The 27,944-nt window shown below is 36.0% G+C and overlaps 2 protein-coding genes across 2 annotated transcripts in view; both read left to right on the top strand.

Annotated features, from left to right (window-relative positions):
- The window catches only part of LOC136799992 (sodium- and chloride-dependent GABA transporter 1-like), a gene marked incomplete at its 5' end in the record, with an annotated part of 32,691 nt that extends 31,259 nt beyond the window's left edge, over positions 1-1,432 (top strand). Inside the window, 1 exon segment of the mRNA XM_067056617.1 lies at positions 1,229-1,432. Coding sequence (XP_066912718.1) covers positions 1,229-1,333 — 105 coding nt within the window. The 3' untranslated portion in view covers positions 1,334-1,432.
- Positions 1,433-11,617: 10,185 nt separating this feature from the next.
- Positions 11,618-27,596, top strand: LOC136799990 (POC1 centriolar protein homolog A-like). The gene is made up of 17 exons (XM_067056615.1): positions 11,618-11,703; positions 12,317-12,401; positions 13,117-13,196; positions 14,176-14,267; positions 14,533-14,641; positions 15,009-15,079; positions 15,845-15,952; positions 16,280-16,352; positions 17,619-17,661; positions 18,310-18,392; positions 19,804-19,854; positions 21,246-21,314; positions 22,066-22,111; positions 23,182-23,288; positions 24,344-24,439; positions 26,214-26,375; positions 27,470-27,596. Exons 1-17 carry the CDS (start codon positions 11,689-11,691, stop codon positions 27,569-27,571), a joined length of 1,392 nt encoding a protein of 463 aa, XP_066912716.1. The 5' UTR covers positions 11,618-11,688; the 3' UTR covers positions 27,572-27,596.
- Positions 27,597-27,944: the final 348 nt, after the last annotated feature.

Genomic DNA, 27,944 nt, shown 5'->3' with positions numbered 1-27,944 from the left:
CGCTTTGTAGTACACTCAGTGTGCATTGTCTGTTTGATAAAAAAATTCCCGTACGGAGACCTCTGTGATGAAGTATGATTTATAAATAGCAGCACTTGTCTTCCCCTCTCACAAACACTCCATGGCAGCGGTCGGTTTAAAAAATCTCAAATGACAAAAGACAATGACAACAGACCCTCTACGGCAATGAATTTTAAAATAAGCTATAGATACTGGGTCTGTGTACCGACAAGGTTTTTGCCAGTAGTGGCTAATTTCCAACAATTTTTCTCTAGCTTAAATTTCTTGAATTTACTACTACTAATGTGCAAAAAACCGGGGTGTTTTCGCAAAAGAAACCCCCCGTCAAAAGATTATGTTTCCAAGTCTCACGTTGTAAATATCTTCTTTGTTGTTCTATTCCATGGGCTTTTCCAGAAAAGTTTTGTACATGGGGGGTAGAGGATATATTGGATATTTTGTCCGGGGTGGGGGGGTTAGTGGAAAATCTGCAAAATTTGCCTTGTTTTTGTTGTTTGCTCTGTTTAGGGGTAATTTTGAATGTCCGGGGGTCAGCTAATGATTGTCCGGGGGTAAGCTCTGTTGTCCGGGGGGTCATAATTAACTATGTCTGGGGGCAAAAAACATTATATCCTCCACCCCCCCCCCCATATTAAAATTTTTTCTTGAAAAGCCCCATTTCGTTTAAGTTTACACAACCAACAATTTCCTGCCTTCCTTTCTAATGTCTGCTCTTCGAAGAGAACTTTTGAAGAAAATACAGGTGTAGTCTCCATAACTCGAAAACGCACGAGGAACACAAATTTGTTCGAGTTAAGGAAATTTCGAAATATGGAGTATGGTTTATAAGGCTCTGCTAATGGGACTAGAGAACTTATTCGAGTTATAGAGTTCCATTATAGCAATAAGTTTTAATATACTCTCAGGTTCCAAATAAACGGAAACCCCCCCCCCCCGCTTGTTAATTTTTCGATTTTTTTCCAACCCCCCCCGGACCTTATTAGGACCCCCCCCCCCGTTTATTATTTTTGAAAAATTCCCAGCTACCAAAAAGAAAATTCCTTGTTTTACTCTAAAAAGCCTAAATTTAGTCTATTTTGACCCTTTTTAACGTTTTTAAAGGTTCATTTTTCAACACCCCCGGAAATTAGCCCCCCACCCCTGTTTATTCGGCACTTGGGAGTACTATGTCAAAAGCAGAACTTGTATTTCTTTTTCTTTTTTTCAGACTTTGAGAATCGCATTTAGTCCCAACGAAGAGAGAATCCAAGAAATCGAACAAGCTCGCATGGAAAAAGCTAATACTGCTTTACTTGGCAACGAAAAGGCTTAAAATGGTTCGTTACTATATCTCGTGTAGCCTGTACTATTCCTCCCAATAGGGATATTTTATCCCACTACCTGAACTTCGCATCATCTTTCAAGGACGCAGAAAAAAAGTTTGGTACATGCTATGTCTTGCACTGTCTCTGAATTTTCGTTTTATGTGGATTATGGTCAAGGGACAGTTGTGAAATATAACCATAAAGTTATTCCACTGAAGACTTGTGGGAAGTTTCAAGCCAATAGGAACACTATCAAAAAAGACCGATCTGTTATCAGTATATTCAATAGTGACGTTTAGTTCAAATTTGATGTCATTACGAGCCAATAATGACTGACATCAATTAGATTTAGAACAATAGACCTTATTGGAGTTTTTTTTTCTTAAAAAGTGATGTACAGGGTGTCCCTAATTAAAGTATCGAGTTTGAACATGCGATTGAGTAGAAAGTTTTATGTGCGTGTTCACAAAATTGTATTTTAAGCTCTCCCTCTTTTTTCTTTGTCATTACGATTAATTTATACGTTGTAACTACCTTTTGTAATAAGCCTGTGTGATGGAGAACGTTCTTATATTTTAGCGATAACACACACAAACTTTTCTACTCAATCGCATGTTCAAACTCGATACTTTAATTAGGGACACCCTGTATTGTGGGATTGTTTTGGGAGTATTACAATAGAATTCCCTCGAGGAACTCCTAAGAGATTTCTATTGTAATACTCCCGAAACAATCCCACAATGCATCGCTTTTTTTAGAAAAATCAAAAACTCCGATAAGGTCTATTTTCAACATATTTTCCTTTTTTTCGTGTGTTTTTCAATAATATTTTTATATGCATATGTTATATTTTAAAAACTCTTAGAAAAAGTATATTTTATAGTTTTTGGGAGTATAATTTTTTTCTTTTTCAAATTTGTCTATATCATTAAATTCAAACTGAACATGTTTTATAATTGTAATTTTATAGTCATTTTACACGTATATTTTCGATAAAAAACTCATGGGATAGGGCCTATTTTTGTAAATTAGTTTTATAAAAATATATTTTTTACGTCTTACCATAAAAAGTAAAAATATTTTTATTTGAAATGTAATCCAGCCTTTTGAACTCGTTATGTTCTCAGTTAGGAGCACTACTGACCTTTGTATACCCCTGGACCAAGCTACTCAATCCCGGCCAACCAAAAATCGTTGATCGGAGTTTGTTGAAATTGGTACCCTAACCTAATGGCGGCACTACGTAGCGCTGTTAGATGTTAATTTTTAACATTGCAATGGCTTCTTCTCGGGTACCAATTCCAAAGAACACTCCGATCAAAGATGGCGGATATATCTTGGTCCAGTGGTTAGGAGCCCTTAGGCGCAGTGAATAACGCTTAGTCTAAGTCATATAGTAAAGGATCCATTTTTTAGCCTTATAAGTTACCCAAAGTCCCTAATTTCTTTCGAACATTTTTGAACAAAATTATTTTCATTGTTTTAAAAGGCCTAAGAATTGGAGTTTTTTTTATAACATGGTAAACGTATTCTTACCTATAAAATGTCAATAAAAGGATTTTAAATCTGTCTCAAAAAAAGTATGTGGATAATTCAGTTTTTTGACCGTTTTTCTTAGAAATTCGTACACCGTTGGAAAGATATTTCCAAGGAGAATAATCTAAAGGATAAAATATGTTTGAAAAATGGAGAAGCAATATGAAGATGGAAATAAAGAAGATTTTTTCTACTGTTTTAAAAAGCATGACATCATGTAGGCTATTATTTAAGAACATTTGAACTTTGCTGATCTCAAATTTGTGCTCAGTTTTTTTTGGCGTGCTATTATAGCCCTTGCAAAAGGGATTTTGTACATTCTTGTATATTTTAGGAGTGTTATTTTAGCACTCGCAAACCATTTTAGGTGTGTGCCAGCGTGTGCGAGTGCTGTAACACGCCATACACAGCCATGCCTAGTGCTTTATCTTTCCACAGCTTAACGTAAATTAAATGTTTTTTAGGTTTTTTTTCGAAACGTTACGATATAGAAAATGAGATGAGGAATGGTCAGATGGTCTCGCACTTGCTCCATAATTGATCAGTTTTGTAAAGATCTTTTCATCAATCGGCAGCTATCTTTCTTCCGTTAGAGTTTTTTAAATGATTTGCTGGACAGGGCCACCCTCTCTCGCATTGGTAAAAAGGTAATAAGCTCTTTTAAAAACTAGCCAGCGGAACGGTGGGGGAGTGTTCCATTCTGGCAGTCAGATGCAGAAATTTTCATCCGACACGCTAAAGCTCCGAAGGTCGAGAAAATTTGGTTTTGCTTTAGAGCTGTGGTGGGCGGCCGCCAATCTTGTGGTGCCGCGGCGCATCGGAACATCAGATAAGGAGTGTTCCGGTCATTTTTACGATGAAGAAGTCCGGTAGAGACAACGGTATAGTTGGTGTTCCGGTATATTCATTTTTGAGCGCTAAATTTTCAAAATGGCGGCGTGAAAACTTTGAAAAAAACCTTGAAATAACCATCTTTGATTGTGGCCACTGGTCTCCTTAATCTACTTGTTAAAGGTCAGTGAGTTTACTTATGAGTTTGACATAAAATATTCGAAAATAAAAAAGAATTAGAAGCGGTAGAATGTAGTGTATAATCTGTAAACTGACAAACTTTGTGTGATTTTCCACAAATATTGGTTTAAAAGAAGGGGAGTTTTATTTTTATAGTTGTTTGGGAGAACGTGATGGTCTATTGTATAACAAATTACTCCAGCAGGTACAAACAGGATGGATAGTCTATTGGGAGAATGCGACAGTCTGACGTCTGACAGTGTCGTTTTTCTTGGAAACAACATGTTGCTGTTCAGTGAAGTCAAGTTTGAAGATATTCTTTATTAGAAAAACAGTTAAAAGCAGTCAAAATGCAAAAAATCCTGAGTTTGTCTTTGTTATGCAAAAATATAACAAACCTTTGTCATGCTGTTTAATTACAAAAACCTCAAATCGCTACTTCTCTGCCATCTTGTTTCGCTTTAAATGCTGTGTTTTAAAATTCCTTAGCTACCGTGAGAGGTCCTAAAGCCGACAGCCCAGCCTAATTCCGACCCCCCAAATAACTGTTATGAAAAAAAATTCTATGTTTACAAACATTCCCTCTCCAAGTTGAACGATAAACTATTGCTAGAACTCTCGAAACAAAACATCTAACAAGATAGCTGTAATGTCAAGATGTCAATTAATGTAATTAAAAAGTGTGAGTTGTAAAAATAATTACCTTTTATTCTGGATCAGTTGCTCATGTTTAAAACGATAACAGTTTTGTAATAAAAGTGACTTGTGCGGGAAAAATACGAAACAACTTGGACTGGTTTCCATCAAGAAACAAACAGACTAAATTGTAAAAATGGCACGAAGTTGAAAAAAGGGCGGATGCGGTAGCACTAATTTGAATAACAAACATCGAATCAATGAGGCGGCAACATCAACGCCCTCTTTACCACCTATAAGTCCGGATGTTTATTTACGGAAGCAGATAGACTAGTAAACTAGCCGGTTATTACTTATAACCTTATAATAAAACTGTCAATCAAATAATGTAAACACTAATTAAATATTCAGCGCGCGTGAGAAAAAAGGAAAATAACCGACTAGAAGCTACTTCCAACGCCTTTTTTTCTTCACCTAAAATCGTAAGGAGAGACATACAGATTTCTACATACAGAATTGCATTTATTTTTCTTTCTGTTTATTGCGTTTTTAGAAATGCTCATTTATTTTTATGTTCCCATGTTCAATGTTACTATGAAATATCATTTAGTCAAAAAAGTTGGATGGATTCTCAAAAACCTAAAAAAAGTTGTAAAATTAAACAACGTTTTTTGAGGGAAGTAGCTTCTAGTCGTTGAAATTCAGAAAAGAAACGCAACTTCACCCCTTTGATTCTTTTTATTTGGAGCTTGATTTTTTGTATACGGGTCTGTTTTCAACGACTAGTTTACTAGTCTAGGAAGCAGACGGAAGGCCCGCAATCGGACAGCTCTTCATTTAAGTGTACTCTTTGACGACATATATTATGTTTACTAGAATAGGAGCAAGGTGTCATGTAGTACATAATAATTGTAATATACGTCGTCTATTTGTATTCTTATCATGTAATATATAATATAATGTAATATACGTCGTCTATATGTATCCTTACACAAAGTCCTAGCCTCGCAATCAAGCCAAGTGCCAGTGTAGAGTAATAGAAACCAGGCTTGATTACGTAACGTTTCAAAATGAGCACGCTCATACACAAACCTCTTTTATATTTTCGTGTGCTTTGGAACATCAAAACATCTCGTTACTTTTTATGATGCTGTTACTACTGTTATCATTTATGACGTTGGGCATATTGCAATAAAAAAGTATGTTTTGTTATAAGAAGCAATTATTGTTATTTGGTTCAATTGGTTCAGTGCATCAAATCTCTCAGTTTAGTTGACACTTTGGTATCTTCGTTGCGTCACAGCGAAAGGTTTGTTTTTATTTTAGTTTGTATCTTTGAAAGACCCCATCGGCTTTAGGCTGGGCTGTCGGCTTTAGGACCTCTCACGGTACATTATATGTACGGAAAAGGTTTTCTCCAGGTTTTTTCAATACCGGGATTAAACTACGAGGGCGGTTCCGCCCGCTTATTTTCTTTCGGCGTTGAGCGCCCCGGAGATACTTAACAATAAAAGAGATTTTAAGATTAATGTTGAAAAGCATATTTTTTCGATAAATTTAGGCGATACTCAACAAAAAATAAGGTGGTTTTAAACAAATCTTCGACAAATTGGCGTTTCTTTCTGTTCTAATATATGCAAATCATGTCGAAAAAAGAATATATTTCCGCCTTTACTTTCACTTTCGCTTTCGTGTTACGCGATTCCGATTGGATGAATACCGCTCGCTAACAAATTCTGATTGGCTGTAAGTCTTTAGCTTCGGGATTCTGATTGGATTATTTCCCGCGTCACGGTTGAATTTTGATTGGTTGAAAGTTTCTGAGCGTGAATTCTGATTGGATGAATACCTGAAAAGTAAACACTAGTATGTAAGTAATTTGCTTATCAAAACCTAAAGATTTCCAGGGGGTTTTATTTACTTTGCATGGCGATAATTAAGCCTATAAAACACCGAGAAAAAAACCCAGCATAGAACAGGTGTATTTTGTAATGTAGAATATGATAGTGTGAATCTTTTTGAAATTCTATGTCAGGATTCTTTCTCAATGCCCCGTAACTATGCCCGGGGTACCCGTTGCTAAGACCTTATGCTAAAAACGAAAGCGATTACGGCAAAAAGTAGCGATTTTTGTAATACCTCAAATATTGATACTTGACTGTACTGCTGTTGTTGCTGCCAAACTTCGTCGTGCAAATGGGGCGATCTCTAAACTCCGTCACTATCTCCCTCTTCCAAACCTTATCAACGTCTACCATGCTATCTTCTCCTCTCACATTCGCTATGCTTGTCAAACTTGGGGCCTCTGTGATAACACTGTCACCCACAGAATCCAAGTCCTACAAAATACTGCTATCAGGATTATGACCTTCCAAGGACCAAGGGCCTCTGTCACTCCCACCTATAATGAACTCAAAATCTTAAAATTCTTTGATCTCGTTGAAACACTCAATATTACGTTCGTATACCGCTACCTGAACAGATACCTTCCTTCTGACTGTCTTTCTACTTTTACCTTTTCTGTAATTCCTCATGACATTGGGACTAGAGCCAACCATATCAGCCTCCTTTTTATCAGGAACGTCAATACAACTACCTTTGGCCTCCACTCTCTCACACGGCTTGCTTCACGTCAATGGAATAATTTACAAGAGCATCTTGAAGACAAAAATCTACAAATCATTGAACCACTAGATTTACTATCACATATTCATGAATTTTACCTCAACAAATACGCCCCTCGGGAACCCCCTCAGCAACAGTAATTGCATACCAGAGTCTCATTATTTTTAACTGTATATATTTCATGAAAAAAAAACTATAAATGTAAATACAAAAGCTTTATTTAGGATATAGGATATTTTAAAACTTTATTATTTGTTATTATATTTTATTTTATTTTTGCTTAAAACTTTTAATTTTTTTATTAGGTTGCACCATTTGTAATTAGGTTTCTAAACTTGGTGTCCCTTCCTTCGGGTAAATATATGTTTTGAATTGAATTGAATTGAATTCAATTAGTAAAACATCTACCGTGTCGTGAGATCGGGCATCGGGTAACTTGCATCAGTGGAGAGGCTAACATGCATAGCCCTCAAATGAAAGACTTGGTTGGTCATTGAAATACAAAGTTAAATCAAAACAAAAATGGTGGAGTAGAGCTGTGAGCAGAGCTGGGTAGTTGTACAGTCAGGCTCATCCTGGCAAATGAACGGGGTATTTTTCACTTGCGACCATTGGCAAATGAACGGGGTCGAAAACGAAAGTGACGTAATAGCGCCGAATACCCAGTTTAATTGAACCAGGTCAGTTAGGAACATTTGGCGAGTTCCTGTACGTGGCCGCAATCAAAAAAATCATAACATCACTCATTAAAAAATGGCGTTCGTGTCTTTTTCGCATTTTTTTTAGCCTAGACGATGTAGCAAACATAGTAAGTATAAGCACACTGTGCTTTTAATTGGCTGAGATTTTTTTTTGCGTCGGAAAAACTTTTTCAAACTTTCAGCAATGATTGACCAAACTGTTACAATGAAAATTATTCAGCGCATTTTTTATCTTCTTACCTTCTTCATTTTCAATGAAGCACTCAAAGTTTACTGAAGGTAAGTACATAAAATATTCTTGTAATTAATGATATTCATTGAAACACGCTTCGTTGTGCGCTGCGGTGGAGTGCATGACGTAACTCGCGCGGCAATTAACTCGCCTTCTGTTGGAAGATCATATTGGGCGTTTTGGCGTTACCACCCTCATAGCAGCGGGCGCCTTTGTCTTTCCGCAACTCTTTCCACCATTTTAGATGGCCCTAACAATAGATCCAAAAGGGCGCCATAATCTTGGAAGATAATTTGTTTTGGTCTCCGGCTTTGGGAAGTAGCAATGTTTTTGGTTGTTTTCGATGGAAAATGGTAAGAAACTTAAGTTACAAGTGTCATTTAGTTTTTGCTGGCTTATAGAATGGCAGGATCCTGGATGGTTTCCCTAACTGCGGGTTGGAAATATTTTGCTTCATTTCAAAGAACTGCATAGATAAAATTTTTTTTCCATGGGTCAATTTTGTCTTCGAAGATTGAAGAAACTTTTAAATTAAAAAATAAAGTTCCCAGTTTTCTTCCTTTTTTCCCTTTTTCAGTTTGAAGTTCATTTTTATTCATTTTCACGCTTTTAGCCTGAGACGTCCTGTCTCATTTACACTGGGTGACAAATACCCCGTTCATTTGCCAGGATGTGCCTGACTGTTGTATTTTAATGACCAGACAGGTCATTCATTTTTTGAGGGCTTTGCATGTTTGCCTCCACTGATGCCAAATTACCTGATCTCACGGTAGCTAAATTACTCCAGCAGAAATTTTTTCATAATGATTGTTTTGTCGTTTACAACACACAGACACATACCGTGAGAGGTCCTAAATCCGACACCACTGCCTAATTCCGACAGGATAAAGTTCATTTAATCCCTTACTAAACATCTGTTTTAGTCCAGAGGTTCACTTTATCTCCACATTTTTGTGTAATTTTTGCATTGAAATGTTTCTGCCATTTTTGTTTATAGTTTTCTTTCTGCCCACTCAAACTTTTTCTAATTAGTATTTCTGATTTTCTAATCAAAACGTGAGATTTAGATCATGTGATTACATAGGTGTGATCCTCTAATCCAGACGATCTCAATCAAACGGAATCGACGATCGAACCAGTCAAACCAAATCGAACGCAATCGATCGATTGAAATTGGGTTGTCGAACGCAATCAATCGAATATTACCGCAATTTTCAGATTCGATTACGTTCGATTGATGTTCGATTGCGTTCAATCGCGTTCGATTGTCGATTCATTGACCCCCGGATTGTTCATCGCATAATTTCTACGGGAAATCGAAATTAATTTCATTTGGCTTGTGATGTTTGAGAGCTTGGATGTTGGAAAACTGCAAGAATAAAGCCAGACGATCTCAATCGAACGGAATCGACAATCAAACCAGTCGAACAACAATCGAACCAATCGAATATTACCCAGAATTTTCACGTTCGATTGAAATTCGATTGCGTTCGACAATCGAATTTCAATCGGTCGATTGCGTTCGATTTGGTTCGTTCAATAGATGTTTCATTACAACGTAGTCGTCTAAGAAAACAGCTATTTTTTTAGAATCTTCCTTACAATCTAGTTTTTCTATATTTATAAAAAGTAGATTGCTGACGTGTGGAAAGGAATTTCGGCATGACTGATTCTTTTGTTTCGATAATAACATCAAAGCGGGAATTAATTTTCTTCTCGATTCTTTCTTTCCTTTTTCTTTCTTATCAGTTCACACTTTCTCTCGCTATTTTCAAGGCGTGGTTAGCTCAAGTGGTTAGATCGTCTGTCTCATATGCAAGGGGCTCCGAGTTCGATCCCAATGGATGTCAAATTTTTTCAATAATTCTTGATTTTTTTTGTGATTTTTTTTTTGTGATTTTCATGTCGAAATTCCTTTTCCACACGTCAGCAATCTACTTTTTATAAATATAAAAACTAGATTGTAAGGAAGGTTCTAAAAAAAATAGACGTTTAGAAGACTACGTTTTACATAATCTAATATAATTACTATTCTAATGACAAAATTCAATCTAAATTTGTGTTTTTGCTGTGTTTTTTTTAAACAAAAAATACCCCCAAAATCACAATTTTTGAGCTTTCATAGCTTTTAAAGGCTCAAATTCAAGACTTGAAACTAGGCATAATAAAAAAAACATTTGAACTGCTAAAATAACAAGCCATTTATTTTCTAAATCCGCAATATTATGAATCTCAAATTGAGAAAAACCTTGAAAATTCATGAATTTCTTATCTTAACAAAGATTTAGGTGATAAAACTTTTCCAGCACCTGACAAAAACACAGTCTGGTGCGTCATCAGCAGGGTTGTTTAAACAGGTTATTCTTCATCCTTTTAAACCATTCATGGGGTATTAAAAACTAACTTTCCAAGGGCAACAGGGGGTCTGGTCCTTGATTTCCCAAGGGGGTACCATAAATGGCATTTTCTATGAAAGCAGTGAAATTTTGCTGTTGCTTGGCTGTTGTTCTTATTTATAGGGTGTAATTGTGGTATTTTAGGCGTTATAACCCAATTTTTACTACTTCCCCTAAATTGCTTGAAATTGAGTATTTGTAGGCTCAGCATTGTTCTTAAATTTATTCTTATCTTTAGGTGATTTTGAGTCTTGTTATCTTTTAAATGTTTCCATTGGGTTCTCCTAAACAGGCTTCAAATAAAATGACCAGACAATAAAAGGCCTTATCAGGCTGTCATATAAACTGCTTGGGGTTTCTTTAAATACTATTGTTTTTTTAAACAACTGTTAAACTCAGGGATTAGAAAATACAGATAATTATTATCATTAAAACAAGTTGTACCAATTGTCTTCCATAATTTATTGCACAAAAATACATAGATGGTAAAGCTTAAAAGGCGATATCCGGTATAATATACAATTGTAGGTGGTTTCTCTTCATTTTCTATCCAGAATTTATAAAGTTATATTTCAAAAATAAAAATCAGTATCGAGAAATGTTTTTATACAGGTGATGTAGCATGAAACTTTTACTATTTTACATGGTGATTTTTGAAATATAACTTTATGAATTTGCTCTACGAAGAGTATTGAGCACTCTTTTAATGGTAGTTCAACAAACACATTATATTCAGAATTTATTGATTAGCTATTTATTTCAGCCTTTTTTGTTTTTGTTTGTTCTTAGATTGTCAGTCATCAGTAAAAATTACTTTGTGATAAAGAATATGTAAAATTGTGTACCGTACCTATATCTTATTTTTGAAAAAGATATTTCATGGCCTGGGGATGACTTTTACCCCACCCAAGGCGAAAAGTCTGTAACAGCCTGGAGACTTTAAATTGTTGTTTTGCATTGGCTCACTAAATCCTTGGTTGAATACCTGGTGTAGTTTATTTTTTTCTATTTTTGTTAAATTTGATTTTTGGTTCCTTGGGACGAGGTTCTTTTTCCTGCAACAATTTGGTTTTCAGATAGTGATAAATAAGAAAATACTGAAGTGTGTGATGTGCACATTTGACCATGTTTTAACTAACTTATAAATTTTACATCTTTTAGTGAGAATGTGAAAATATATAAAGTTTAAATACAATATAATTTTGTCTTAAACACCAATCAAAAAAATGACTTCTGCTTTGGTAAGTTAAAGTTTTTAAATTTTCTTTCTCACTTGTGACACAAAGAGTAGGAGATAATTCCACTCCTTTTCCTTTGAGTGAAACCTACCCTTACACCTTATGTAATATAATGGGCTTTTCCAGAAAGAAACCACATACTCCCTGTCCCCTAATGCTGTAACCCCTTGGAATTTCAGGAACTTTTAAGTTGAAACCTTTTGAAATTCTTAATTTCCGAAGGTTACCCCATGTTATTTCATTTATTTTTGACAGATTTTTGTATCTCCCTTTGGAATTCCACCACATATCAAACTTTACCCCTTAGAACGGAAATGGACCTCCTCAACAGGGGGTATACGGTTTTTTTCTGATTCTGGAAAAGCTCAATTCATGTTATGCTATTAATTACGCAGAAAAACATCAATTAACATTTGTCGAGGCCTTGCAGGTAAGGAGAACAGACATGATGCTTTAAACCACAACCTTTTGCATTGTAGCGTAATGTTCTAGCTTTACACTGCGATGAGATTTGCAATTTGTAAGTTTACAACTGAAAATTAGGTCTTTAGTAACCTAGAGAGAAGATTATCACATAATATGAAATAGTGTTGATAATGAATTCCTTTTCCCGTAGGAGGATCCAAGCCTTGAGAGGCATTTCAAAGGACACCGAGATGCTGTCACTTGTCTTGACTTCAACCCCAACATGAAACAACTTGGTATTTTACAACTTTATTTTTATAAATTACAAAATGATAAGGCAACATCAATTTCCGTAACTGGCGAACTGACGACTATATCTAACATTCCCCCCCCCCAGGAAGAGTTAAGCATTTTAACATTTCAATTATAATAACAAAACTTGCCAGAGCTGAATTTTATGTGATTAATTCTTAAGCCAATTTTTGTGTTTTTTTCTTTTGGTAAAAACATATTCAAAGCTTGAACAAAAAATTAGGCTTAAAAATGGTGAAAGAGCATTTTGTAGTGAAACTTGGTAATGATATATAAAACTATAAATGCATCTTATTTAACGTTGTTCCAAGCAGCTTGAGTTGGACACAAAGTAAACAGAGGAATCATTATCAACTTTTAACACCCAATACTCTTAAGGTCCCAAATAGTGGGGGATCCAAATAAAAGGGGTCCAAAACTTTATCAAAATATGATAAACAGGTGACCTTCTTTGTCAGGGGTAATTATAGATTAAAACCAGGCTATTTAGAGGAATTCAGCTTTTGATAGCTGAAATTATCTTCAAAAATAAATAGCCAGGGGAGACTTTTATTTGGGACTTTAGAGATGTTATTAAAATGATGTAAAACTTCTTTTCAGTATATAATTACTATTAAAGTTTAGGCTTTGAAGCTCATTATTGAACAATGTACAATTTTTTTGTCAATCAAATTTCTACTGACAGTATTTCTTTTATAGTGAGTGGGTCCATGGATTCAAGCTTGATGGTGTTCCATTTCAAGCCACACATGAGAGCGTACAGATTTGTGGGTCATAAGGTTTGTCACACTATTTTTTTGCTCTTCTAAAATATTCAAAATTTGAGAGTGTCTTTGCTTTAAACAAGGTTTAAAATATTTTTATGTTTATTAGTTTTTGAAATGTTAGTTAAATAAGCATGACGTAACATTTTAAACAGGGATTTTATTTCTACACTAAAATTTCGGGCCAGCATAATTTTAATCTTTCTTAAAAATACTAAAATAAAAATACTAGTTATTGTAAAGGTATTATTTTGAGTCCATGGTTATTGCCCTTTTAGGGACTTTTTTAATCAAACAACTCAAAAATATGTATTTACTGTTTTAGGGGTATATAATGGGGATGTAACAGATCCCAGACCAAAATAATTCTTATTTCCATTAAAAGTCTTTTCAGAACTGTTCAGAATGCTAGCAATGCAAAAATATTTTAGGTTTATGTCCATTGCCATTTATAAGAGATTTAAAAAATGGGGGTTGGCTTGAAATACTGCATATTGGCAGGGATTCCATAGGAGCTCCATAATTTGTTGGATAATAGACGGAATATTCTACGTTTTGGCAGAGGGATTATATAGATCCCAGACCCACACGATTTTGATTTTCCTGAAGTATTTTAAAAAAACTTACCATGTAAAAATGTCAAGTGTCAGTATTTAAAACTCATTCTTTAAAAGTCTGGTTAATTATGACGGCTTGGTTTTTTTCTTCCTAAAATTTTGTACAACAAATGAAAAATCATTGATTTCCAATGATTTTAACATATTTACAGGAAAAGACCAAAAGTGCACAAATCGCATAGGTTAAATTTTCACAAAAAAACCCAGGAAAAGGCCAAAAGAACAAAAAAACACTAAATGTTGATTTTCCTGTCCCAAGTAATGGCTGTTGACACATACGCATTAGCGCTAGAGAGTTAAAGAGATTCGAATTATTGTTCAAATCGTGCTAATAAAATAAAATAATAAAATTATGACAAAATTGTTTATTCTTGCAGGATGCGATCACATCTGTTTCATTTTCACCGTCTGGTCACCTGATCGCTTCTGGGTCGCGCGACAAAACTGTACGCTTATGGGTACCTAGCGTGTAAGTGTATTTTCCTTGAATGAGTCTTTTTTGAAAGGACAGTTTACCAATGATAATAAAGTGGAGGCACAAATTTGTTCGAGTTAAGGAATTTTTGAGGTAGGGAGTAAGGTTTATAAGGCATTGTTAACTTAACGGGTCATGAAACTTGTTCGAGTTAAGGTGTTGTAGTGGTTTGAATTAACAGAGACTACACTTTAGTTTGTAGAAATGTTTCCAGCATTTCTATCTTTTTTGACTTCGCATAATTCTTTCTCATTTACAGTAAAGGTGAGAGCACAGTCTTCAAAGCCCACATGGCAACAGTACGTAGTGTCGATTTTTCAAGAGATGGACAGAGTTTGTTGACTTCATCTGATGATAAATCATTGAAGGTAAAGAGTTTTCTCTCTCTCATTCAAACGTTTTACACTTTCGGTCAGTCACCTTTTTACAAGATGCTCTATCAGATCGAAGTGGTAGCAGCCATTCTGACATAACTTTACTACAAAAAATGTCCCAAACTTCTTTCCAACACAAAAAGAATTTTCGTGGGTTACTGATAAACAAGTTCTCAACCGAAACTTCCAAAGTTCTCGCATTTATTTTTCGCCTTAATAACTCATACAATATTATGCAAAAGAACATTCACATTACTGTTAGGTTTTAATTTGTTCATAAAATTGAATAGTATGGTACTGAATGCTTATATGTTTACAATTATGTTGTTTTAATGATGATGAAAATGATAATCACTTTTAGCTGTGGGCAGTACATCGACAGAAGTTTCAGTTTTCTTTGACCGGTCATATGAATTGGGTGCGATGTGCAAGGTAGTGTTTCATTTTTTTTTCATTGGCTAGGTACTATGTGGACACGGCTTTCTTTACACCGTTCCATCTGTAACTTTTTTACTGAAGTTTTTTTAATTTGTTGTTCGGAAATATCCCACGTTTCCAGACGTTTCCGCAAGTGCTTTTTACATGAGCAAAATAATAAACAAACATCAAATTGAAAGATTTTCCGTTCACCAGACGATATTTTCGTCCATTAAACGAAATTTCCGGGTACGTTTCCCGGAGGGATATATTTCCTTCCATTAAACGGATATATTGCCTGTCTAAGGAAAAAAATACTCAACGGTGGTTCATCAAAAGTAAACGACCGTAGCATGAAGGTAGAGCATCCAACTACGATCCCTTACCGGGTCATACCAAAGATTCCCAAAATGGTACTTGATGCCTCTCTGCTTGATGCTCAGCAACTAAAGAGACGGATCAAGGGTAAGGATAAATCCAGGGAAAGCAGTGGCACCCTCCCCTACCTTTGGGTAGACAGCTATACGAAAAAGGAGCCTTCGGGTCGCCCTCGACTGTGGTCGCAAACTTACTTACAAGTAAATGAGGCAAAGTATATCCAGCGCTCTCGATGCTATTATACCCATCATATTGAGTACCACATTCTTAAAGAAACCCCAATTGGCTGGGATGAACCAACTACCTTTTAGTGAAACATGCTTTTCTAGATTCTTTTTCATAGTTTATTCTACAAGCAGGCTCATCACGCAAAATTTCCTCGATATCACTCTCTCCTTTCAGATTTTCACCTGATGGACGGCTGATTGTGTCTGCCAGTGACGATAAATCTATCAAACTATGGGATCGAACATCCAAAGAATGCACTCACACTTTTTACGAATATGGAGGGTACGTCTGCTAGTCTAGCAGGAAATGAGAATTTGAACAACCTTCGTTTTAGAAATAAAACCCAAAAATTTGGATTCTTCCTACCAGAAAGTCTTCCGTTATCAGAAGTGTGAAGGGTGGTGAAAGAAAATTTTTCACCTTCTAAATACCATAAACCACCATATAATTGGATAAAACATAGTAGTTTTTAAGGTTTGCTCTGTATAAAGTTTTTGGTAATGGTTTCAAACTATCAAGTTCAAATCTTTCAAAAGTAAAGGGGCTTGTCATAACGGGGGCCCTATGACCTTGTACAAAACGTAATTGAAATTTCGTGAATTTTTCCAGGTTTGTGAATCACGTGGAATTTCATCCCAATGGCACATGTATTGCAGCAGGTGGCTCGGATAATACTGTCAAAGTAAGTTTAAAGTTCCGTTCACACAAGGGACTAGCCTGGTTAACAACAAGGAACTTGGTTCACAGTAATACACCCCTGAGTCAGTGGCCCGGTCAGATCCACAACGGCGAGTAGCCCTGTGAAAAGAATGCCTAAAAACAGGCCAAATTTTGTCCCCGGTGGAAAATTGGTAACCTCGGTCAAAAAATAATCAAAAATTTGAACCCAGTCAAATTTTAGAATTTTATAGATCAAAATTTGAACCCAGTCAAATTTTAGAAACTTATAGTTGAGGCCCGGTCAAATATCATCCTTTTTAGGTCACCCTGATCAAAAAAGGGAAATGCTTATCGCCCTGTACCGAAAAATTGAAAAATTGAACCCGGATGTTTATTGGAGTTATTTTCTCAGCCACCGCGGTGAGCTTTTAAACTCTACCGGGTTACTGAGACAGGGGTGTAGTAATCTTATATAAAACACTAGGTAGAAGTACTTTTTTCCTACAATGCCGGTAAAAATATAATGAGAATTTTGGTTAATTCCTCCTTTTTAGCAATTTAAAGTTCGGGCGAGAAAGTCGATTTTGGAGGGGTTTGTAGACTTCAAGGCTATATTCTTACCCTATTGGACCGTTCTTAAACTTTTGGATCCTCAGATTCTAAGTCTTAAGAAGCCTCATGTATATAAACTCTACTCTTCCAACCAAAGTTAGAGCGCTTCCAAATCGTTTGTGGTTATAAGATTTCATGGGAATTTCCCTTTTTTCTCAAATATTATGACCGGGATTGTAGCTGTAACAAAATAATCCGCCATTTTTAATAAGCAGACCATAGTCTTGTGCCAGCAATTTGATAGATCATTTAACTCCATTCTTCGTGCCATTCAGGTTTTTTGGTTAGGTTACAAATCACCGGTACTAAACTATGGTCTACTATGGTCTACTTTCATCAGAGATGGCGAATTGTTTTGCTTCAACTGCCGTTCTAAAGAACATGCTGCGAATGTGATGATCTGACAAGATCGTTCGAGTAAAACATTCAGCATCGCGATGTCTTTTTTGCTCGAAAGCTAAAGTGACTGGCTTCTAATAGTTGTAAGGTTCTTACTTGGTGTTTATCGTACTCGATTGTTTCACCGTACTGGAAGGCCATTAATGTGCATCTGAAATCTGCATGAGAAAGCTTGATAATCAGGATTTGCTCGGAAATTTGCATAAAATGTATAAAATAAGAAAAATGGATGAATGCTAAACTTTTTTTTGAAGATATCTTTAATCTTTCGTTTTAGGTTTGGGATATACGCATGAACAAGCTACTGCAACACTATCAAGGTAGTTATGATTTATATTTCAAATGTTATAGAGGTTTCGTTGTTTGTTTTCTTTAATCTTACTGTGCCGTTACTTGTTGTGATCATAGATATCATTATACCTTTACGTGCCAAAGGTTGTAGGTTGTTCGATCCCCGGTCATCGTCAACTCAGAAAATAAGTAGCTCATATTGGGTAATCTGATCTAGGCGGTGAGTAAGTGTGGTGCTCCAACTCAGCATTCGACCTCCCAGGTCTAAGAGTCGATATTTTGCGTGGATAGTCCAGTAATCTAGGGCTTTTAGACAGTCTTTCGATTGTTTTCACGGGGTCCATGGCCAGCCAGCTCGGCTAACTATGAACTGAACGGAACATTGGAAGGAGCGGGGATTAGAACCTCGAATCCCTGATTTGAGACGCTGACGCCTTTGACCACTTGGCCATCGCTCCTCTTGGTCTAGCGTTAATAGAAAAGGGGATAGACTCCCTAACTCCCAGCTCAACCGACAGCCACCAGATGAATATACTTACTTATCATGTGAAACATAAAAAGCCTTGTGATGTGCAACCAAATCAAAATAAAACATAACACAGGAAAAAGACACGTAAGGTGGTCGGAATATCGTTATGTTTTATTTTTATTCTTACTTATCATGTCATATCTTCCAGTGCACGGAGGAGCGGTCAACTCGTTATCTTTTCATCCAAGTGGAAACTACCTCGTATCCGCATCTGCAGATAACACTCTCAAGGTATATAAACGATTCTATTACCATTTTATATCCATGCTGAGGGGTTTGACGAACATTTCCACGGTGTAGTTCAAAGAGAGTTTCCAGGGGAGTCTGAAGGAGTGGTTTTTCATTTTTCCACATTTTTCAAGGGGAATAAAAGACTAATTTTAGCTCACTTTGAGGTATGAAAATAATTTCCCCAAGAGTTTCTTCGCAAATTTTGCCATTTTCCAGGGGGAGGGGGGGGGGTATTCACACTTTTTCAAGAATTTTTTTTTGACTTGAAAGAGTTCGTCCACCGCCCCTCTTTTTGTATGGATTTTTTCAATGGAACAACACATTGATTGAACTTATTGGTAGAAAACATTTGGGGTTTACCTAAATTCTGAAGGGTAGACTTGTCTCATTTACCTTAAGGGATTTATTTTCTTGGTAACTAATTTTCTCGGAACTAATTTTTGCGGGAACTAATTTTCACGTATTCGGGTGTCTACCATTATTTTTATTATAAATTCTCTAAAAGTCCTAGAAAAAGGAAAGAATTTCGACAGAAAGTGGGTGTCAACCGTGAAAATTTGTTCCACAAAAAAAACCCGCCAATTTTATACCCTTGCACCGCGAAAATCAGCAACCGCGAAAATTAGTTCCCTTATTAAGGTATTATGAAAATAAATCTCATAGTCAGCAAAATTCGTTTTAATCTTGATATTGACGTCTGAGGGCATCAGTTCATTTTCAAGCACTGAATAAATTCTAAATGATCTTACTCACTGTTGAAAGTTCTCCGCCTCATTCGGATTCGTTTCCTTTCTCAGTACATAAATAAACTTTTTCGTCTCAAAATTATGCATGATTCCAATAATATGTGCTAATAGCGCATCGTTATGCAAACGTCATGACTATTACTTCTCTCATTTGACCGAAAATCAATCCCACAATCCTTTTCGTCTTAGTTCAAAAGTCGTGTATTTTGTTACTTTTTCTTTGTAATTGAGTGTAATTTGCGTTCAAGCGTAATAAACGCAAAGGTTGATTGGATTGAATTTCGGTCGAACAGAAAAATATTTTTAGATTCGCCACTATATGCTATTTGCTGTGTGTAATCCATTTTCCGTCTCAGACGAGAAACCTTCCTGTGACCATCATAGATTTATAAAGCCCGAAGTGCTAAATGTAAAACTTTTGCTGAAAGGTGTGACGTGGTTAGGTAGGAAACCCTACCTAACTCACGTGACATTACAATAGAATTTCAGCGATTGACCAATCAAAAGCTTCGCGGGTTTTCGAAAACAATAGCAACAGTATTTTTTCCGAGATTCACTTTTTTTTGCCTGTAATGGCTTAAAGCCCGACATCTAGCCCTTTGGGCTTTACAAATCTATGGTGACCACAGGTTATTAAATTGCTGTCTCTTTATATGATTCACCAGATTTTAGATTTGATGGAAGGACGTCTCTTTTACACTTTACACGGCCACCAGGTGAGTTGTATTTCAGATTACACATTTTTTCTTATAAGCAACTCGGGTTGCTAAGGCTCGAGCCCTCAAATTAGCGGGTTTCTTTTCCACTATCTTGTAAAGTAAAATTATTAAAAATGATTTAGCCATAGCAAACTTAGCCCTTGACCCAAATCAATAAATATGGTATAATATCATGGTTGTTCAAAACAAATTCTTCAGAAAATGAGCTATAATTCTAAGCAACCCCAGGGCTGACCCGAAAATTGGAGTTACTTAAATAAATTTTTTTTATCCTTATGGACAAAGGTCTACTACTTTTGACTGAACTTTGCTTTCTGATGATTTTGATGGCGCTGAGTCCCAGACTAGAGGATATTACAGGGTGTCTACGGGACCTTGAAAACCTTGAAAACCTTGAAAATGAACCACCCAACCTTGAAAACCTTGAAAACTATCAATTTTCTAAGAAAAACCTTGAAAACCTTGAAAATCCCCAAAAAAAATCCGTAGACACCCTGTATTAAATTAAATGAAGGAAGCGTCCAAGAAGGTTTTTCTCCAGCGTACTTAGAACATACCTTAACGTCCCGCAACTTTCTGTATAGCTCCATTTTATACTTGAGCTCTCTATTTTGTTTGTATTTTATTTTAAAGTTGTTTGTGATGATATATATCTTCGTCCTGCTTGTAATTTGCATTTTGGTCAAACTAATTTATGGTTAAAACTTAAAATATTTTTCAAATTATTTGATAGTGATTGTGATTTTGGGCTAATTGAAAAGATAAATCGTAAACGAGAAAATGACATGTAATTCCAAAAAGAAGATGAGAAATGAATAGGAAAAAATCATATCAGAAGCAATGTATCATTGCTATTTTGATATAGCTGGGAGACCCGTCTACTCTGTTCGTGTGGTTTTGAAGTATAGCATTTAGTTAAAACGAATGATAATATAGAAATAACAGAGTAGCTGGGTATTTTTGTAGATGCCAAATCTGGTTGCATAATTCTATTGGCTATTAAACAATTGTTGAAATCACGTGATATTTTTGTTTTCATTGGAAGTGCGCAAATCTGATTGGCTAACCCTATCAAAGGCTTTTTTGGCACGAAATTTAAACCAAATGTAAACAAATTCATAATTTTGTTTTCATTGGAAGTGCGTGAATCTGATTGGCTAACCCTATCAAAGGTTTTTTTGGCACGAAATTTCAAACCAAATGTAAACAAATTCAAACTGGGTCATAAATACCATACTCTCGTCGAGTAGCTTCTGATGGGAGTTTTGCTTATGTGGTGTAAGTTTGAATAAAGAGTATGGATCTCCAGACTAATTTTGATATCGCATTTATTTTACTAACACCTGCTTTGAAAAAGATTTCAGCTCTCAAAACTGTTATATTTTTAGGGTGGAGCAAATTGCGTGAAATTCAGCCGAAATGGCGAATATTTTGCTTCTGGCAGTTCCGACGAACAGGTGCTCTTGCTTTGAAAGAATTTTATTAGCTTTTATTTTGTTAGTTCTGCCTTACCTTATCCTCTCTTTAACCCTTTAACTGCTGTGCGTATTTTTTAAGGTTCGACCTATTTGCCGGCCTATTTTTTATCAGCCAAGGACTATAATTTTGAGTTAAACATTGTAGAATAGTTATTTTTCAACATAGAAAAGTTTTTAACTATTCATTTTTTTTTTCATATTTCAAACCATCAAATGGAAAAATCTTGTAAAAAATGATAAATTTTCGGCAAATAGGTCGAAATTTCGCATGTCGGCAGATCCCGACAATGGCAAGGAAATAAAAAATGCTAATGTCGGCATATGCCGACATCGGCACGGAAAGGGTTAAGGGATCATCTATTTGCAGATCTATGAACTGCTGAAACCGTCTAAGAAAGATCCTTAGCCATCTATCTGATATTCCGATGGTGGATTGGCGGCTGTCTACGCTAAAGCCTTAAAGGAGTGGGCAATTCCCCATCGGAGAGGAATGATAGTCGGCCTTTGATTATCCCGACCTTCAGAGCTTTAACGTGTCGGATGAAACTTTCTGCATCTGGGTGTCAGATAAGTCCTCAGCATATCATGTTCAATCGTTTTCCACAGTTTAAAGTAGAGATATTAATAAGGTATATTCATACAAATATTTATAAAAGAACCCATTTCCTTGAGATTTCAAAATCTGTTAGCCAGGGAGATATACTAATTTACTTGTTTTTGTTTTTTTTAGGTTATGGTATGGAAAACAAATTTCGACACCATTGATTATTCGCAAGGTAACGATAAAAATACTCTAGCCTTTTTCCTCTAAAATACACAGGCTTTTCCCATAAATGAACGATAATAAAATTCGTCATTTATTTTTTAACTTTGACCAAAGTGAAAGGTAAAATACACTCTTCTCGAAATACATAAGATAATTGCTAACCTCGTTCTCAAAAACTTGTCGCTGCGATATTTTAACGTCGCCAGACATAAGACATAATTTTATTAATGTTGCAACTGTTTTATATCGAAATTGAAAGCAGTCTTTTGGGAAAACGTATAACATGCGCAAATGTCGTTTGATGTAATTATTTCATTTGAAAACGAGGCATGTGTGTACTCTTAGGTTCCAAATAAATGGGGGGATCCTGATAAGGTCTGGGGGTTGGAAAATTTTCGAAAAATTAACAAGTTGGGGGGGGGCTTTATTTGGAATCTAAGAGCCATGATGTTCATTTATCTCGAGAAGTGTAAGTAAGTAAGTTTAACTTTACGAACAGATTATGTAGTAGGATGTGTACACGTTTTTTATAAGAACAAACCATATAAGAACATAAGGCTTCGATAGCCAAAATGTTAAGAACAAGTTAAGAACATGTTAAGGCTTTGCGGACTCTAAAACACCGAATTTCTTAGGAAAAGGGACAAAAATATTCACAAAATGGTGAAATAAGAACATGTTAAGAACATTTTTAGGCTTGAAACTCAAAAAGTTAAGAACACACACCAGTCTTTAATCCTTATTATATATTAGGGCTGATTAAGGCCGTGAGATCACTCCCTTAATTTTTAATAAGGTGATTAAAAAGATTTCAAATTTGAAAAATTGCTATTTGAAACAAAAGGAAATATTTAGCTGACATTTTTTGAATTAATTAAAGCCTTCCACTTTTCATCATCCGCCCCTCCCTAAAGCCTTTCACTTTTGTATAAAACCTGAAAACCTGCCGTGAAAAGAATATTGAAACACACCAGGAAAAAGTAAAAGTAAAAGCTCACTGTCTTGAAAATCTTGCCAAAATGGTCAAGTTATCACGCATGTATTCTGAATGTCACCGCCACGAAAATTTCAACATTACAGTTCTTCACGCCCACCGTAAGCGAAGTGCAACGCCCTCAAGCCACACGCCCACCGCCTCTGTAGACGCCCGATCAACGAATAGAACTATTGATGAAGACTCGACTGCGGTATGAATTCTTTTTCCTCCCTCTTATTTTATTTTATTTGCAGTTCTTTGAATTAAAGTGTCCTACTTTCATTTGACTTTCATTTCATTTGCCATGCGCACTAGTCCTACCATACGCATCAGGCCTCCCATACAATCAGGGTTGCTCCGCATAGCATATAAAAAAACAAAACCTCCAATTTCATTTTATTCGAGTTAAATTTTTAAGCTACCGAGTGTCCCAGAAAAAAGTTCCGCTCTTTGAAGTGAATTTTCTCCAGTTCTATGAATTTCTGCACAATCAATCCTTTTGCATTGGAAAGAGGAAGGATAAAATTAAATTTTGAGGGGTAATTTATCAAATTTAGTCAACTGGATCAACAGTTAAGCTAAAATGAATAAAAATTCTTTTTTTTGTAATTGCTCAAAAACGTTGAAAATCGACCTATCAAATTGTTATAGAAGCATAATTGCATGGAGCATGATTTTCATTGTTTAAGCAATAAAAACCTAATGGAAGTAACTTTTTATGAAAAACGAAGTAAGATTTTAAGCGAAACAAAGAAATTTATCTGAAAAACTGAAAAATTTGATAATTCCAACCGATATTTGTCTTCAATAGCTACAATGATAAAATCAGCCCTACTTTTGACTTTAGGGGTCCTTAAGCCAAAACTTGAAGCTGAATTCCATAGAAAATAATTTGAAATGACCCAAATGAAAGATTTTCGTCCTTTAGAGAATTATTTCAAGCAGTTTTCATGTCCACTTTAAACTCTTTATTCCTGCAAAAAAGTAATAATTAGGTTATAAAATTTGATAGGTCGATTTTCAACTTTTTTGAGCCTTTTCAAAATGTGAAATTTTTATTCATTTCAGCATAATTTTTGATCTAGTTGACCAAATTTGATAAATGACGCCTCAAAATTTAAGTTTATCTTTCCTCTTTCCAAGGCAAAATAATTGATCTTTTAAAAATTCATAAAACTCGAGAAAATTAACTTCAAAGAGCAGAACTTTTTTCTGGGACACCCGGTAGAATGAGAGAAGGACAAACTTTATTTCTCCTCTCTTCAGATCAATGGTTTTTCAAAGCCTGTGACGCAAAATGGTACTGGGAACGATTCTGATGACATCATGAATGTTGGACCGGCTTTGTTTTCCATCCCTCAAGTAAGTCTTTTTGTTTGTGGATGAGTAGCTCCTGGTTATAGGTTAAATGTTTGATTCCGGACCGTTGACAGCTTAGCGAATGGGTAGATGGGTAGATAATGATCTAGTTATCTGATCTATGTGGTATATTGGGCTTTTCCAGAAAAGCTTTTTACCCCCACTGTTGAGAATATTGATTTTTCAATTTCAATTTACAGTAATATATTTCTCAGGTCTATCGACCTCTATGAAATAATCATGCCTAACATTTTACAATTTTACAGTTGTAGGCGCACGGTGGGCCTCTGAACCAGTCGTCTTTACAATATTTCATTTTCAGTAACAAGTTTGTTACAGATCTTCTTAAAGTAGAGTTTTGTCCGAGGACTTCCTCTAACCTTATATATCCAGCTGCCATTCTTTTGTAATTTTGTTTTCTCCTTAGCCTTTCTATGCCATTCTTTAATAGTTTCGCGTTCTTTCTTCGAGAAATCGTCGGTTACTCTAAATTCGTCTTTCTCTAATTTGTGGACTGATGTCAGAATCTGACGTTTCTCTTCTTCGTTCTTTAGCACGACTTTCAAGGGTCGCCATCTTTTTGTTTTGAGCATTTCGTCCTTCCGAGCTCCTATTCTTTCTGCGTTGACGATGTTTACCTTTAATCCCATTTGGTTTTGTACAACTTCTTCAACATAATCCTTATCACCTACACGTTGCTCTTCTAGGTCTTCATGTTTGTTCTCTCCGAGGTTGTGAACAATGATATTGTACTTTGTTAAGTTTAACCATCGTTCTTCTTCTTTCTCTTCTTTGATGAAATTCTTGATCGTTACCTCCTGTTTCTTTAGCTCATCTTTAGTAATGCTAGCGTATGTCTGTTGTTGCTTTGATTCTATATCGTAGTCTTTTTTCTTTAGCTCATCTTTAGCGATGCTAGCGTATGTCTGTTGTTGTTTGGATCCTTTAACGACATCATCTTTGTTTACAAGATCGTCGATCTTCTTCTCCAGTCTATCCAGTCTAGCGGAAACACATTGCTCATCTTGATCTTTCTCTTTACCTTCAGTATTTGTTGCCTTGTTATTGGTCGTTCTTTGTTTACTTGTTTTGATCTTCTCTAATAATATTGGCGTGACTGTGATGCATTTCGCACATTCGAATCTCCTTGCTTTGTACTGAAGGCAAATCTGTACTTGGTAGGCTGGAAGCTCCGAACAGGCATAGTGAACGAATCTTTGGCACTTCCTACACTGCAAGACATCGTTATCCCGTATTATTTCATTTATAAAGCATTTATTTGGGGTGCAGGATCCATATTTTGATGAAATTTCGGTGTTAAGATTTTCAGAAGTTTTTGCCATTTTGTTGCATTGTCAAGAGCACAACCGTACGAAGTATCGAACCCCCTGGATATCCACTCTTAAAAATATGCTCAACCCCCTGGATATCCTCTCTTATAAAGATGCTTACCCCTGGATATCGCATTTTTTACTTGAAAAAACACTTAACCCCCTGGATATCCGCTCCCTTGTAGATATTTAACCCCCTGGATATCCACTTTTGAACAAAAATCGTTAACCCCCAGGGGGTTCCGATATCCTCAACACGGGCACGGGCTATTTCTGCAAAAGCTCAATATTAGAAGCTCATGATGTTTTGAGCCTAGTCTAGTTTTTACATGCTCTTATGCCTTCTAAACTCAATATTTGAATTCATCAATGTTTAAGGGGGAGACTAGTCTAGCTTCGCTTATGCCTCCAAAATATAATATCCGAATTTTATCTCTATTTTATAGCCTAGTGGAAGAGACTACTCCGAGCTTGCACGTCCAGCGTCTTCAAAGAACGGACAAGGGGGTGAGATTCCGACCACAACACCGCTCGAGAGACGTGATATTCCGCCTCAGCTGTCAGAAACATTGGAGCATATTGTCGGACAACTTGATGTTATCACCCAGGTAGGATGTCAATGGGTCATTCCATTTTATATCCATGCAGGGTGGGGTGAACGAACTTTTCCCCCTGTGATGTAATCTGAGAAAAATGTCAAGGGGTCCCTTTCTACACAGGGGGTAAAAAGTTATTCTAAAACTTTCAGGGGTTAACAGACACTGATTTAAGCACGTCCAGCCTGGCCTAAATGTGTGAAAAAGAATTTTTCCGAGGGATTTTTTTGGAAATTTTACCATTTTCCAGGGGGTATCCACACATTTTCAATAACTTTTTTTTGACTTGAAAAGTTTCGTCCATCCCCCCCCCCTGTATGGATATTAATGGGTACAACCCAATGCTGGGCCTGCTTCAAAACTTTATTGCATTTTGTTCATCGGTTTTGATACTTTAGCTATAAGTTTAAGCCAAGGAAAACTTTATTTTTACCTACTTTGCTATCCTTGGTATCTAAGCTACTTGCATTGTAAGTTATAGTCAGTAATTAGTTGAAATTTTATCTCAGCCCAGCTTCTTCCTAATGTTGCTTTATTGTTCAAGCGTTAGGGTTATTCAGGTGGTTTGAGATTTTTGGCATGCAGATTTCTTTCACAGTCCTGGACAAATTTTTTTTTCTAACTATTCTCCAAACTCGAGATATTCAAGTTACAAGCTTTTTACTTTTATAAAGAAATCAGAACTTTAAGGTGAGAAGCTTGAAAGAACCCAATTTTATAGAGATTTCAAATTGTCATAACTCAACAATATTCTGAGATTTGACTCAAACCATTGGTGGCTTCTGCAGTCAAAATATCACAAATCATCTGATTACCATTTTACTCGAGTTTAGACGGCCGACTTTCTTGCCTTCATTCAAAGCATTCAAAGTGAGAAACAGCAGAGGAGTTGACGGACATTTGAAGTGAAATCTTTTCCGATATCGTAGGAGGCTAACCCTCAGACAAAATTTAACGTCAGTCGTACAGAATGTCAAAAAAACGCTTGTTTACCGTCGTCCTCAGCCGGTTAGGATCTAGCCAAATCAAAACATCTCCGTAGCAGAAAAACACACATACACAAAATCTTACTGACTCATTATTCGTTTCGATTCTTTTTTTTTCAGACTGTGTCCATCTTAGAGCAGAGGTTGACCATGTGCGAAAACAAACTACGAGATTGTCTCGATAACCAACACCGTATTTCCTTACAAATCAAGCCAACGTGATGGGCTAGCAAGACAAATTACACGCGGTTTGATTTATATTCGATGAGTTATTGAAGGAAGGCGTGCTTGATGTAACGAAAAGCATCTCAGAAAGTATGTTTTTACAATTATTACATTAAACTTATCTTACACGATTTCTGGCGTCAAAACGTTCGGAGTATCCCTGTAATAGATCTCATTGGAGTTTTTGATTTTTCTAAAACAGCGATGCGTTGTGGGATTGTTTCGGGGGTATTATAATAGAAATCTCTTAGGAATTCCTCGAGGGAATTCTATTGTAATACCCCCGAAACAATCCCACAATGCATTGCTGTATTAGAAAAATCAAAAACTCCGATAAGGTCTATTACCTCATCGGTCTTTTTTCGCCTGT

This window comes from Clytia hemisphaerica, unplaced genomic scaffold (assembly GCF_902728285.1).
Source record: "Clytia hemisphaerica strain Z4C2 unplaced genomic scaffold, Clytia hemisphaerica genome assembly, whole genome shotgun sequence".
Lineage (NCBI taxonomy): Eukaryota > Metazoa > Cnidaria > Hydrozoa > Leptothecata > Clytiidae > Clytia > Clytia hemisphaerica.
This window is presented reverse-complemented; position numbering and strand designations above follow the sequence as displayed.

Coding starts and splice junctions, on each gene's coding strand:
- LOC136799990 (XM_067056615.1), top strand. Junction 13,197..14,175: donor ACAGATTTGTGGGTCATAAG/GTTTGTCACACT, acceptor TTATTCTTGCAG/GATGCGATCACATCTGTTTC. Junction 22,112..23,181: donor CACCATTGATTATTCGCAAG/GTAACGATAAAA, acceptor TCAACATTACAG/TTCTTCACGCCCACCGTAAG.